Source organism: Mchenga conophoros, linkage group LG3, assembly GCF_057382185.1.
Source record: "Mchenga conophoros isolate Kocher_MC1m ecotype Shallow Benthic linkage group LG3, M_conophoros_male_GT1.1, whole genome shotgun sequence".
NCBI classification, from domain to species: Eukaryota; Metazoa; Chordata; class Actinopteri; order Cichliformes; family Cichlidae; genus Mchenga; species Mchenga conophoros.
In genome coordinates this window covers 5,516,635-5,529,509 of record NC_140528.1, presented here as the reverse complement: position 1 = coordinate 5,529,509, position 12,875 = coordinate 5,516,635, and the positions used below count along the sequence as shown (strand labels likewise).

At 41.6% G+C, this 12,875-nt stretch overlaps 1 protein-coding gene across 1 annotated transcript; it reads left to right on the top strand.

Annotated features, from left to right (window-relative positions):
• The first annotated feature begins 223 nt into the window (after positions 1 to 223).
• LOC146577074 (uncharacterized) lies at positions 224 to 2,348 on the top strand. Its single transcript, XM_085267621.1, has 4 exons — positions 224 to 286; positions 589 to 696; positions 774 to 947; positions 1,551 to 2,348. Exons 1-4 carry the CDS (start codon positions 224 to 226, stop codon positions 2,181 to 2,183), a joined length of 978 nt encoding a protein of 325 aa, XP_085123747.1. The 3' UTR covers positions 2,184 to 2,348.
• Positions 2,349 to 12,875: the final 10,527 nt, after the last annotated feature.

Here is a 12,875-nt window from a genome sequence, read left to right as displayed (position 1 = left end):
CCGAATTCAAGGCAACACATAACAATAATCATTCAATCGCACTTTGTTTCAAAGTAAGCCCATTAAAATGCTTAAGTAAATAAAAGTGTTCAAAAACAGCGGTTTTTGAGCCGGAGTTCTGCTCGCGGTGGGAACGCCGCCGCAAAAAGCCACTTTTTAATCGCGAAAACGATCGGCTGGTTACTGACAACCAAAAGGTTGTTTTTGGCAGATATTAAAGATCATGGGTGGGCGGGGCAAATGGAGCAGTTTTCTACAGTCGAGTAAAATTCCAGGAAAGAGCTGGGTGTGGCTTTCCTTTAAATCACATGATCAACAGCTTTAAGATGGAGGCAACTCGCTCAGTGTTTCCTGTTTCATTCTTAGACTGTGGCGATGGTAAGTAGCAGCTTTTCACTTGTTACCTGGCATCTTTTCAGCCACCAATGATAGTCATTGTATGTTATCAACATTTCACTAACTATGTTTTCTCTCATGTTTAAAATAGGCAAAGAGCAAAATAGGTATGTCTGCAGACTCTGCTGTAGCCAAAGTTATCAGATCTCCTGTGTCTTTAAATCCCTAACTGCTCGATCATTATCATTTTAGAAGACAACAATTTCTCAAAGGAGGTTCAAAACTAATGCCTACAAGATTACCAAGAGGATGGTTCGGGGCTCTTACATGACTCCGGGAAGTCAACACTTGGTGGATGAGGTGTGTTACCTTTGACACTTTTAAGACAGTCCTGTTTATCACTACTAACAATAAGCAAATATGTTTTCACTCAACAGATCCTTCACAGCATGTTGTTTCTGGGCAAAATCAACAACATCCCCTTTTCTCCAGAAGAAATCTTCCCTAATCCTTTTGTTTTGGGTTCTTTAATGAGAAGATATCCCAGGCCTTTTAAGTTGTATTCGACTCAGCTTCCCAGGCGAAGTCCCTTCTCCTGTGTGCTCGACATGGTAAGATAACTCTTCTCACATTTTCAGTCAATCTGACAAACTTCCAGTTTTTAGGAAAGTATAATGCAAAGTGCTTTTTTACTGAGAAATCCAAAGAAAATCCATACTGTACCTTATACTTCAACATATGCTTCTAGCTATACTTCTCCACCAAACACAGAGACTGCAGGAGAGCTGGAGACTTGCTTCAGAATTTGTTAGTTCTAAATAATGTCTAACAGACTCATTATTGGAGATGCTTACAGTCTTCAAGGCGTATATGATGCTGTCACTGTGTAGCTGCTGGATCTGTTAAGCTCAAAGACTCTAAATTCAGCGTGTTTTGACAGCCCGGCATAGCAAAATAGAAAAAAAAAGGTCAATTAGCAAATTTAATTATAAATTAGTGAGAACAAAGATGGATTTTTGCTTATTGATTTAAAATTAAATAGATTTTTGTGACTTGTTTCACCCCCTATCTTAAAATGTCTAAATCAAAAGCATCCAATGGTCCTGCATAGTTAAATAAGTCAAGCAGCGAAACAAACATGTTGATCAACTTTCTATGAAAAACAACTATATAATCAGGTGCAACACTTTGACCAGATCTGTAACTGTTTTCAGATCGTCCTGCAAAATAACTCAGAGAATGAAGAGCAAATAAAGCAGAGTCTGCAAGATCTCCTCACAGACTTGGACTTAGAAGAGAATAATAAAAAAACAGCTTTCGTCTCGTCCACCATCTGCATTTCTCAAAAATCCCAAACCAACAAATCAGAAAGGTACTGCGGAGTCTCCATGTCCACCAAAGGTCCTAACGCTGGGAAAATTATGATTGCTGCCTCCTGTCTTAGCAAATGGCATAAATATGTATCTGGTGCGGTGATGACCTATTATCCAAACACAGTCCAGAAAGATTACTTTGATGGAACAATTGAAGTACCTGGAAATATCAGGTGTGAGGCTTTTTGTCTCCGTGATGGTGCCAGAATGAAGCCTTGCAGATCATGTAAGAATTTGTTTGGCTTGAACACAGAAGACCTCAGAGAGTGGCCATATGGTAACTGTGCTGAAGCTGAGAGCCTGAGCAATTTGCTTGAAAATGAGAGAGAAGTTGAAACACATGTGGATGAATACTCAGCTGAAAAGGACAACAGGCAGAGAGCTGAGGATGAGGTTGGTAGGGTTCTTAGAACCGTGTTGCAAAGGATTCGGTTTAACTGGACAGGTGAATTTTACAACCCAGAACAAGAGTGAGATTTCATGAAATCATTTGCATTCATCATTCTGATAAATCAAAGATTCTCTGCTCTGACAGCATCTGTGTGGATTTTCTGTAATCACAGAGACGTGTATAAGCATGTTTACTTTCCATCTCCATGTAATTGTCACATTTAATAATTAAAACTGGCTTCTATGGGTTTTTGTTTGTTTGCTTACATATCTAGTGTTTAATGCAATATGAAGCATTATCAGACAGCATTTATTGGGAAGAATCCCATATTTATACTGGTCTGTACCCAGGGTACACAGAAAATAAAAACACATGTTTTCTTATTATGATCCCAACTATAATTTACTTAAGCAAAAGCACTACATGTGTAGTTATAATATTTATAGCAGTTACTGTTGAGCTTTAAATTTATCATCTTAAATGTTTATATGCTGATTATATTGCTTTATATAAGAAAGGCCTAACTCTGAGTACACTCTGTGCCAAAAAGTGCTGACAGGAAACTGCATGCTTTTGCAGAAACGTGCTTTTGCAGCTAGAAAGTGAAGCTGATATATATCAGTTTTAATTAGTTTTTACCAACTGCTTGCTAGGGCAATCCCACGAGTTTGGTGTTTTTGTATTGAACATGATTCCAAGTGCTTTCTATAACACATAGCAGAGGTGCCACAACAAAGACTGAGAAGAGGACAGGAAGAGACAGTGAAAGAGATGCACTCCTTCGCCATTCATGTTAAAGCGTTGCATAGCTTTAATTTTAGAGAGTGTTGCATAACTTCAGTCATTTTTCTACCACAGGTGAAGCCAAGAATTGTGAAGCTCTCTTTTGGCCAAATACCAGAATCTGTAAGAAGAAGAAGAAACAAACAATCAAATAGGTCATTATTAAGAGGACAACAATCTCTTGATGATTATCCACAGTGTCTTTGATAACTCTGAGATACAAACTGTCAAGGATATACACATCCCAGCAAACAATAGCTGTGTTTGACTAAAGCGATTAATAACAAGGACAGAGCTACAATCACTACAGTCAAACATAAAGGGCTTAATCCTGAATCCAAGTCTGAGCTGTGATGCCGTTGGTGCTGAAAGCTGCTCAGATCCTGAAGCTGCACGTTTTGTCTCTCTCTAACCAAACCAGCAGCAAAAGAAGACACATTTCGCTTGACATAAACATTGTCATGAATTCCCTCTTACTTTTGCTGGTTTGCTTCCACCACCATTAAAACACACACAGAAAAACAACACAGCACAGCTCTCTGCCTCTCTCAGTGTACTTTAAGAACACCGTTTCCCATCTCAAATCTCTGTTTTTGGCATTATTCGCTTGCTTGTTATGAAGCAGTCTACCGTTGTTTACAGCCATTTTTTTTAATGACTTCCGACAAGACAGCCTCATTTCTGCTGTTCAATACCAAATTTTATGTATTTTTTTCAAATTAAGTGAAACTGCAAAATGCTCTGCTGTGTCTCTATTAAAACCTCTTATTAAAACCTCTGAATCACTTCAGCAGCATCAGCCAATGTACATTTGTTGAGTCGTGGTTCTCGTCTGCTTTTGTTCTACTGCAGAATAATATTTTTAAGGTTATCTACTGTAAAAAGCTAGGCCAGGAAAATCTGCTTCATGGTTTTGTGTTTTATCCTCAGTTACTTTGACACAAAAGCATCTGCTGTGATGCTCACACCTCTGATGAAGTTTCACAAGTGTCAGTACTGATAAATGATCAGAATTATAATGTTTCTGACTCTCTGAGTAAGAATTAAATGGAATCTAATTGGGACCTTGTGAATTGGAATTGAACAGGTTCTAGAAATCAGTGATGATACTCAGCTCCAATACCCACCTATGATATTAGGCTGACGAACGCTGACTGGGTTTCATTTACCAGCTTTTTATGTTCTTCCTGCAGTTTCCTCCCCACATCACTCATCTTAACTTTTTTCCAGTCCTCCTCAGTCTAAACAGAACACACAACAATACAAAGAAAAGCTCAGGTGATTGATCTCTAACACTAGGCATCCCCAGTCTTATTCTTAGCAGTCTAACTTCTCACCATATCTTTGAAGGCCTCTCCATTGTAGTAGCGCTTGGATGCTGGATACTCTATCGTTTTGTCACATAGTTCCAGGAAACTGGAAGCCACCAGATGCAGCTCCTCTCCGTCATAGCCGTACAGCTTTTTGTCCTCACACGTCATCAGCACAAGCTCGTCACATGGACATGAGGTGCCCTTTACCACACCAATAACCTGCATTTTTACAATCTCGGGAAGGTAGAATTTTCCCCAGGCGTTAACTTCATCATCATCCCCGTTGTATTTGGTGTTCTCAAGCTCTTCTATCCACAGGTCAGCACCACTTGGCTTCTTCAGGTGAACGCACATGCTTTTGTTTTTGGAAACAAAATCTTTCACCCATTTCAGGTACTTTTCACCTGGAAAGAAGCAGACAAGGAAATATGGATGAATGTAGAAGTGTTGGAAAAGACAAATAGCAAGGTTATCCTACAGCAGTTTGTGAAAATGTTGTATCTTGAAATAAGCAGGCAAAATGAGGATCTCACTTATCTCATATGTTCTGACTACCGACTTTCTTCAGTTAAAGGACAAAAAAAGGGCACACTGGAGGCTGACAGAGTGTGCAATGGTGGGAATCATTTTGCAGAACTCACTAAAGTTTGTTTCTCCTGGAACAAGCTTTTTACACTTCGGCAAATGAAAATACTGTGTTAAACTAAAAAAGAGCACCAGACCAAGGTCTACAGTACTAACAGAAAAGCTTGCCGTTACCTGTTGCCTGTCGACACAGCTGCTGATCTTCCTCACCAAAAAAATGAGGATCCCTGAAAGGAATAGAAAGGTTATGTTAAAATGAATGACTGTCACGGTGATCATGGGAAGCTCCGAAATATCACAACAATAGCTACGAAATCACAAAATGCAGTGTGATGTCTGTAAGCACCAAACATGACATCTCTGCAAATTCATCTTGAAACATGTAGGTACCTCACACGTACAGCTGCAGCCATCTCAGTCATTTATCACTGTGGCTGCCAAGTGGCTGCCACTTCACAAGCGTATGGCACAACATAGAAGAGCCACCTCCACAGGACAAGACTCAGCAGTCCATCTGCATCTTAAGGATAAAGGACACTCTTTCGAGGATGCCAATGTTCACATTTTGGGCAGAGAGGACAGATGGTTTGAAAGAGGAGTGAAAGAAGCATCTATGTCCACTGTGAGTGACCATCTTTGAACAGAGGCGGGGCTTACGACACCAACTCTCTGCCATCTATAATCCAGTTTTGAGATCCTTCCCAGACGCCTTAACGCCCACTCACATCCTGGGCCATCTGACCTCAGGAAATCACATGATAAGGTGGGGCCAGGTTTCACAATGAACTCACCCGAAACTGGCTGATTGGGGCCCACACCCAGTTTCACACCTTGGCTCAGGTGATTAGAGGATCATCAGGGGGTCCTTTGTCCCTCTGTGGGGGGTCACTCCCACTAGGTTTATATCTGGGACTCTCCACCATTTGACCTTAGAACTGAAGAAGCTTCTCGGATGAGAGGTGAAACGTCTTCAAGTAACTTAAAGAAGTCCAGACGCTTTTCTTTGCAAGCTCCTTTGACTACGATGACCTGGATGACTGAGAACCTTCACAGACATAAGGTGAATGTGACAAACAAAGCGCCTTCTTGTTCTCTGTGATAATGTAAAGTTATTAATGAAAAAACAAACGAGTAAAAAACGGACTGGAAACATGTCTTCAATCAAAACTCGACAAAAACAAAGAAACAGCCTCACTTCTCTGCGACGCTCCCTAAAAATGACGTTACGTGTTACGTACCAGAGATTTCTATACAGCCCTTTATCAAGCCGAGAGAAAGTGACGCAAAACCCTCCAACTAATAACGACTAGCAGAGAGGCTCAGCTGAGTGTAGTTACCTGGTTTGCAGACGCATACAGACGTTTCCTGTCCTCTCGGACGCAGCTGTGATAGAACATGTGGTGCATTACCGCCACCAACTGGCTTGGAGTGAGGACCGGAAATCGCTCATGCCAAATCAAAAAAAAAAAACATAAAGAAAGATTAAGTGAAGAGATAAATGAATACATTAAATCAAGAAGAAAAAAACCCACCACCGGACATATACATCCTCATATCCTTCTGTACAAATGAGTTTGTTTTAGAAACTGAAAAAAGCCACAAAACCTTCACATCTAGAAATCCTTTGCAGTAAAACTTGTTTTTTGGCAGGTTCCACAGGTTTTGAATCCGTTTTCTTCTTTATTCCTGATAATTTTGACAATGAAAAAGAACATGTTCTATAGGGCTTTGGAGTTGACGTCACGCCGCAATGCATTGTGGGAGCGCGGCACCATTTTCGAGGTCTACGAATCAAAACAAACACACTGTGTTGGAACGACGATTACAAGATGCTTAAAAGCAGCTCAAAAGAGAATGGACTGTATAGAGACCGATTGCGTCCAGAGGCGAAGCGGCGGTACTTGCAGAAAATAGCGTGCAGTGGAAATGTGGACCCGTATGAAATACGGCCGTGGAGTAGAAACCCTGAAGACGTAGCCTGATATATTTTCGTACCTTATCTGTGGAGTCAGCGCGTACAAGTCGTCATTCAAACAAAGGTAAGTCAGCTCGAGTACTGCGTGTGAAATGCGTTTGATTTCCCTGCAAACATTCACATTAGTGCAGCATAAATTCATTCATGAGGGGAAATTACAGTGAGAACATGTGGAGGCTGTTAGAGGGAGAAGATAGTGAGTTCAGTGCAGGGCTGTGCAGAGAGGTTTAAAGGGGCGGGTGCTCAAAGTTAAAAAGGGGCACATTGAACCAGGCTGAATAACAACAACACACATTCATCAAGAATCTAATATGGGAAGGGCAGGGCTGTGTTGGTCTGAGACTGTAGACATTAAAAAGTCCACAGGAGAGATGGTAGCTGATTAAACAAGTGTCATGAGATAATAACAAAATGCAAAGATTGGTGACAGCGCTTGGAACCATAAGGCAACAAAAAACTATGTATGTAAAAAAAAAAAAAAAAATATATATATATATATATATATATATATATATATATATACATATATATACACAGTGGGGCAAAAAAGTATTTAGTCACTGTGTGTGTGTGTGTATATATATATATATATATATATATATATACACACACAGTGGGGCAAAAAAGTATTTAGTCAGCCACCGATTGTGCAAGTTCCCCCACCTAAAATGATGACAGAGGTCAGTAATTTGCACCAGAGGTACACTTCAACTGTGAGAGACAGAATGTGAAAAAAAAATCCATGAATCCACATGGTAGGATTTGTAAAGAATTTATCCGTAAATCAGGGTGGAAAATAAGTATTTGGTCACCTCAAACAAGGAAAATCTCTGGCTCTCACAGACCTGTAACGTCTTCTGTAAGAAGCTTTTCTGTCCCCCACTCGTTACCTGTATGAATGGCACCTGTTTGAACTCATCATCTGTATAAAAGACACCTGTCCACAGCCTCAAACAGTCAGACTCCAAACTCCGCCAAGACCAAAGAGCTTTCGAAGGACACCAGGAAAAGTATTGTAGACCTGCACCAGACTGGGAAGAGTGAATCTACAATAGGCAAGCAGCTTGGTGTGGAAAAATCAACTGTGGGAGCAATCATCAGAAAATGGAAGACATACAAGACCACTGATAATCTCCCACGATCTGGGGCTCCATGCAAGATCTCATCCCGTGGGGTCAAAATGATCATGAGAACGGTGAGCAAAGATCCCAGAACCACACGGGGGGACCTGGTGAATGACCTGCAGAGAGCTGGGACCAAAGTAACAAAGGTCACCATCAGTAACACACTACAACGGCAGGGAATCAAATCCCGCAGTGCCAGACGTGTTCGCTGCTGAAGCCAGTGCATGTCCAGGCCCGTCTGAAGTTTGCCAGAGAGCACATGGATGATACAGCAGAGGATTGGGAGAATGTCATGTGGTCAGATGAAACCAAAGTAGAACTTTTTGGTATAAACTCAACTCGTCGTGTTTGGAGGAAGAAGAATACTGAGTTGCATCCCAAGAACACCATACCTACTGTGAAGCATGGGGGTGGAAACATCATGCTATGGGGCTGTTTTTCTGCCAAGGGGACAGGACGACTGATCCGTGTTAAGGACAGAATGAATGGGGCCATGTATCGTGAGATTTTGAGCCAAAACCTCCTTCCATCAGTGAGAACTTTGAAGATGAAACGAGGCTGGGTCTTCCAACATGACAATGATCCAAAACACACCGCCCGGGCAACAAAGGAGTGGCTCCGTAAGAAGCATTTGAAAGTCCTGGAGTGGCCTAGCCAGTCTCCAGACCTCAACCCCATAGAAAATCTGTGGCGGGAGTTGAAAGTCCGTGTTGCTCGGCGACAGCCCCAAAACATCACTGCTCTCGAGAAGATCTGCATGGAGGAATGGGCCAAAATACCAGCTACTGTGTGTGCAAACCTGGTAAAGACCTATAGTAAACGTTTGACCTCTGTTATTGCCAACAAAGGTTATGTTACAAAGTATTGAGTTGTATTTTTGTTATTGACCAAATACTTATTTTCCACCCTGATTTACGAATAAATTCTTTACAAATCCTACCATGTGAATTCATGGATTTTTTTTTCACATTCTGTCTCTCACAGTTGAAGTGTACCTCTGGTGCAAATTACTGACCTCTGTGCAAGTTCCCCCACCTAAAATGATGACAATCGGTGGCTGACTAAATACTTTTTTGCCCCACTGTATATATCAGCAATCAATCAGAAAATCATTGGTTCATATTACAATTAAATATGAACAGGCTCCTTAGATGTAAGCAGTTCAGATCTGATGTCATTTACATTCTTCACACAGCACATTCGTCCAGGCTGACAGGTAAACATAGAACTAATCTCAGGTAACATGACTCATAGTAGAGATCCAGTAAGAAAGATTGCAGGCTCTAATATTATTACCACACAATCCAAGGACACACCAACAGCTCAGATTTGTAGAACTATTTAAACAAATGTCTTCTGAATATTCAATTCAGGTTCACAGTGGGGGGGGGGGGTTTCGTGGAATTTTTTAAATAAAGTCTGCAACACAGAAAGAGCTGTGATCAAGCTATTTATTACTGCGCCAACACACATCAAACATCACAGTTCAGTCATGTCAGCGCTGCCACAGAGGTCGTGCTCCTCCTCCTTTACGCCTTCCAAGGAAGAGGGAGGAAGTTACAAACTGATCCTACCACACTTCACGTGTCTCGCTATGAAACCTAACGCATCAATGGTTGTGCTGTTTTGTGCCCTTGGCCTTATCAGCACCTGTAAAGGGAGTTGTTTTCTCAAACTGCTGAAGTAAGTTCATCTAGTTTTAGCAACTTTCACTGAACAGTAACAGTGTCACAACTAAGCATATGCATAAGCACTTAAACACTTTAAATGAGAATAACAGAACATTTCTATTACAGAGGCTGGAACCTGTCCCAGTAGTAGGTAGAGCACACCTGGACAGGTCACCAGTCTGTCAGAGGACTAACACAGAGACAGACATCAGAGTAACAAATCTATTTAAAATTAATGTAAGTTTGCTGCAGCTGTATGTATGAACATGTGTTTCTGTGCTCACAGTCCACCTCTCAGGAACCTGCAGTTCACTTTTAGTCTACTTTAAACAGACCTCACAAAAGGCTGATGTGGCTGGATCAGTAGTCTGATTTGAGTACGATACCTTTGGCCAGGGATTAATCTGGTGCATCGCTTCACTGCAGTCTTACGTATTTTCCCCACACCTGAATAAAAAAATACTGATATATACAAATAACAGCTTCAGCTGATGCAGCCTGACTCAATCCTAGATGTTCAGCACACAGAGACACAGAGGTGCCGTTTAAAGTTTAGTGTTAACCTGAGTCACTGATCATTTGCAGTATTACAGAGTCTGGCAGTCTTTGCATGATGTCCACGTCACTGTAAGTTTCTAGCTGACTTCACTGCAATTTCAATTTCAATTTCTGCTGTTCACAAACGCTGTCCATCTAATCTGACTGAGCTGGAGCTGTTTTGCAAAGAAGAATGGGCAAAGATTTCAGTCTGTAGATGTGCAAAGCTGGCAGAGACAGACCCTAAAAGACTGGCAGCTGGAACTGCAGCAAAAGGTGGTTCTACAAAGTGTTGACTCAGGGGGCTGAATAATTAGGCACACCCCACTTTGCAGTTATTTATTTGTAAAAAATGTTTGGAATCATGTATGATTTTCGTTCCACTTCTCACGTGTGCACCACTTTGTGTTGGTCTTTCACCTGGAAGTCCAATAACATTGATTCATGTTTGTGGCTGTAATGTGACAAAATGTGGGAAAGTTCAAGGGGGCCGAATACTTTTGAAAGCCACTGTATATGTAGACACAGGACTACAAGTAGAAGATCAGACATGAAAGTGCAGATAACACAGAAGACCTGCAGCAAAGGTCAGAGGTCAGACTGGGCCCCTGGATTCAACAATGAGCCAATGATCATCAAGCAGTGACTAAAGCAGAGCCCTGACGTTCTGACATTCATCACACAGTCAGAACAAATGTCTGCTGATGACTTCATCTCATGAAACGACTGATAGATGTCAGTTCATTGATCAGCTGAGCTGCTGATCTTCATCGTCACAGAAACATTCAGCTTGTTTCAATCAGGAAATAACTCCCACTACTCCCAGTTTGAACTGTTCCCACTCAAAATGCTGTGAGAACAATGATCATTGTAGAACTTCACAAACATCACGTGTTGTTTTCCACATGTAAGATCAGCAAACACACAGAAACTTCCTGTTGCCACACACGGCCTCTAAAATCTCTTCCACGCTTTCTGTCTGAAGTCCACTCTCTGTGTCGGATCCACAGGAAACAACAAGATCTTATTAACATGGTTTTCAATGTGTCTCCTTCCAAAAAGTCCAACCAATGAACAAATGTGTGTATTTGTGGAGGCCGAACAAAAGCATGACACATTTCTCTGTTTCTATAAACTGGAGTCAAACACAAACATGAAGAGTTTCACTGACAGACTCCAAAATGCCCCCACAGTGGATCAAAGGGAAATCCTACAGTGTGGCCAGAGACTCTTAATGGCTCCAACATCAACACATCCACAATGTTGGATCCAGTTCTGCCTCACAGAGTTACTAAGACACACCCTCTGCCAGCATCACAACAGCTCCACCTGCTTCACCTGCCTCCTCAGCATCTGTACACCTGAAGAGAAAAGAAAGGCTCCAACAGCTCAAATCTACAAAGGATTCATGAAGTTTCATCCAACAATAACATGTTTGCCTTCCACAGTGTGCTGTTAGACACCACTGTACCTCTGCCATTTCAAAAAGAGCAGCTTGGGAACATTTTGGCTCCAAACACTTTGTGTTTAAGTTCTTTGTTTTCTTTGTGAAGCCGACAACATCTGGAGCTTTGTGACTCATAGAAACATCATTTTGTTCTTTCGATGACAGCAGATTGGGACTGAATAATCAATCACTATCAAACCAATAAAGACAAACATGCTGATTTTACAGGAACTTTGTTGGAGAAGCTGCAAAGACATGAAACTGGTGGAGATCCCAAACCAGTTGATAGTGCTGGTTATTCCAAATAAAGCTGTTTCCCTTTGAGATGAAATGACTTTGTGTCCTGATATATAATAAAGATGTTGTTGTTTTTGAGCCCCTGTATTAAAAGTAGCTTAAAGTCAGCTTGAGTTTGATGTCTTTATGTCAAAGCTGCTCATGATGTTGAGCTGCTGATGGAATAAAAACAATATAAAAGCATGTAGTCCAGACTTAAATGCAGCCTGTTGTTAGCTGAGGTCCACACACAGTGTTTGACAGTGTAAAGTGTGTGAAAGGGCTGCTGGTGGAGCTCACTAGGATGAGCAGGTGACCACGAGGTGGAGAGCAGCTGGCCTGGCTTTGACCCGGGCCACGCCCCCTTTCTCTCTGCTTTGCTGTCACTTATCTTCACTGCTCTGTCCAATAAAACTGAAAAAGGCCCCGAATCAAAGAAATCTGCTGCAGCCTCTGAAATGTCTTCTGTTTCCTTCCCGACGGCTTTTTCACCGTCAGCCCATCAGACAGTCCAGCAGCATTTATGATGATGTCATGATGTTGAAGAGGCTGCTACGGTGGCCTCCCATGACCCCCAGCCTCATCACAGCTGAGATGCAGACATTTGAAAACATTCAGCAGACAACTGAATAACAGTCCAACACAACAGTCTGTGTGCAGACACACACTGACCTTTCATATAGTCAAACACAGCTGGTTGAGTCATTTCTCTGTGAGTCTAAAGTGAATCTAGTATTTGAAAGTCCACTTCCTGTATTTGTTGTTGAAGACTTCTTCAGCTTCTTCTCAAGGACATCAGCTGCTTGTTTGGCAGCAGAGGCAGTTAAGAAGCTTCCTGAAAAACACTGAACAGTGAGTTCACTGTGGCATATGACAGATTCAGCTCTCTGTGTGCAAATGTGTCTGTGTCGACCTTTCAAATGCTGTTGAATCCAAAACATCAGCGGCTCCTCGGCTGCTCACTTCATGCACTTCTGTCTGTGTGACAGTCCAATGACATCACAGCTGTTTCCAGCCCCAGTGTCTCAGGACTGGACACCTTTAAACATGTCGAGGATCAAACAG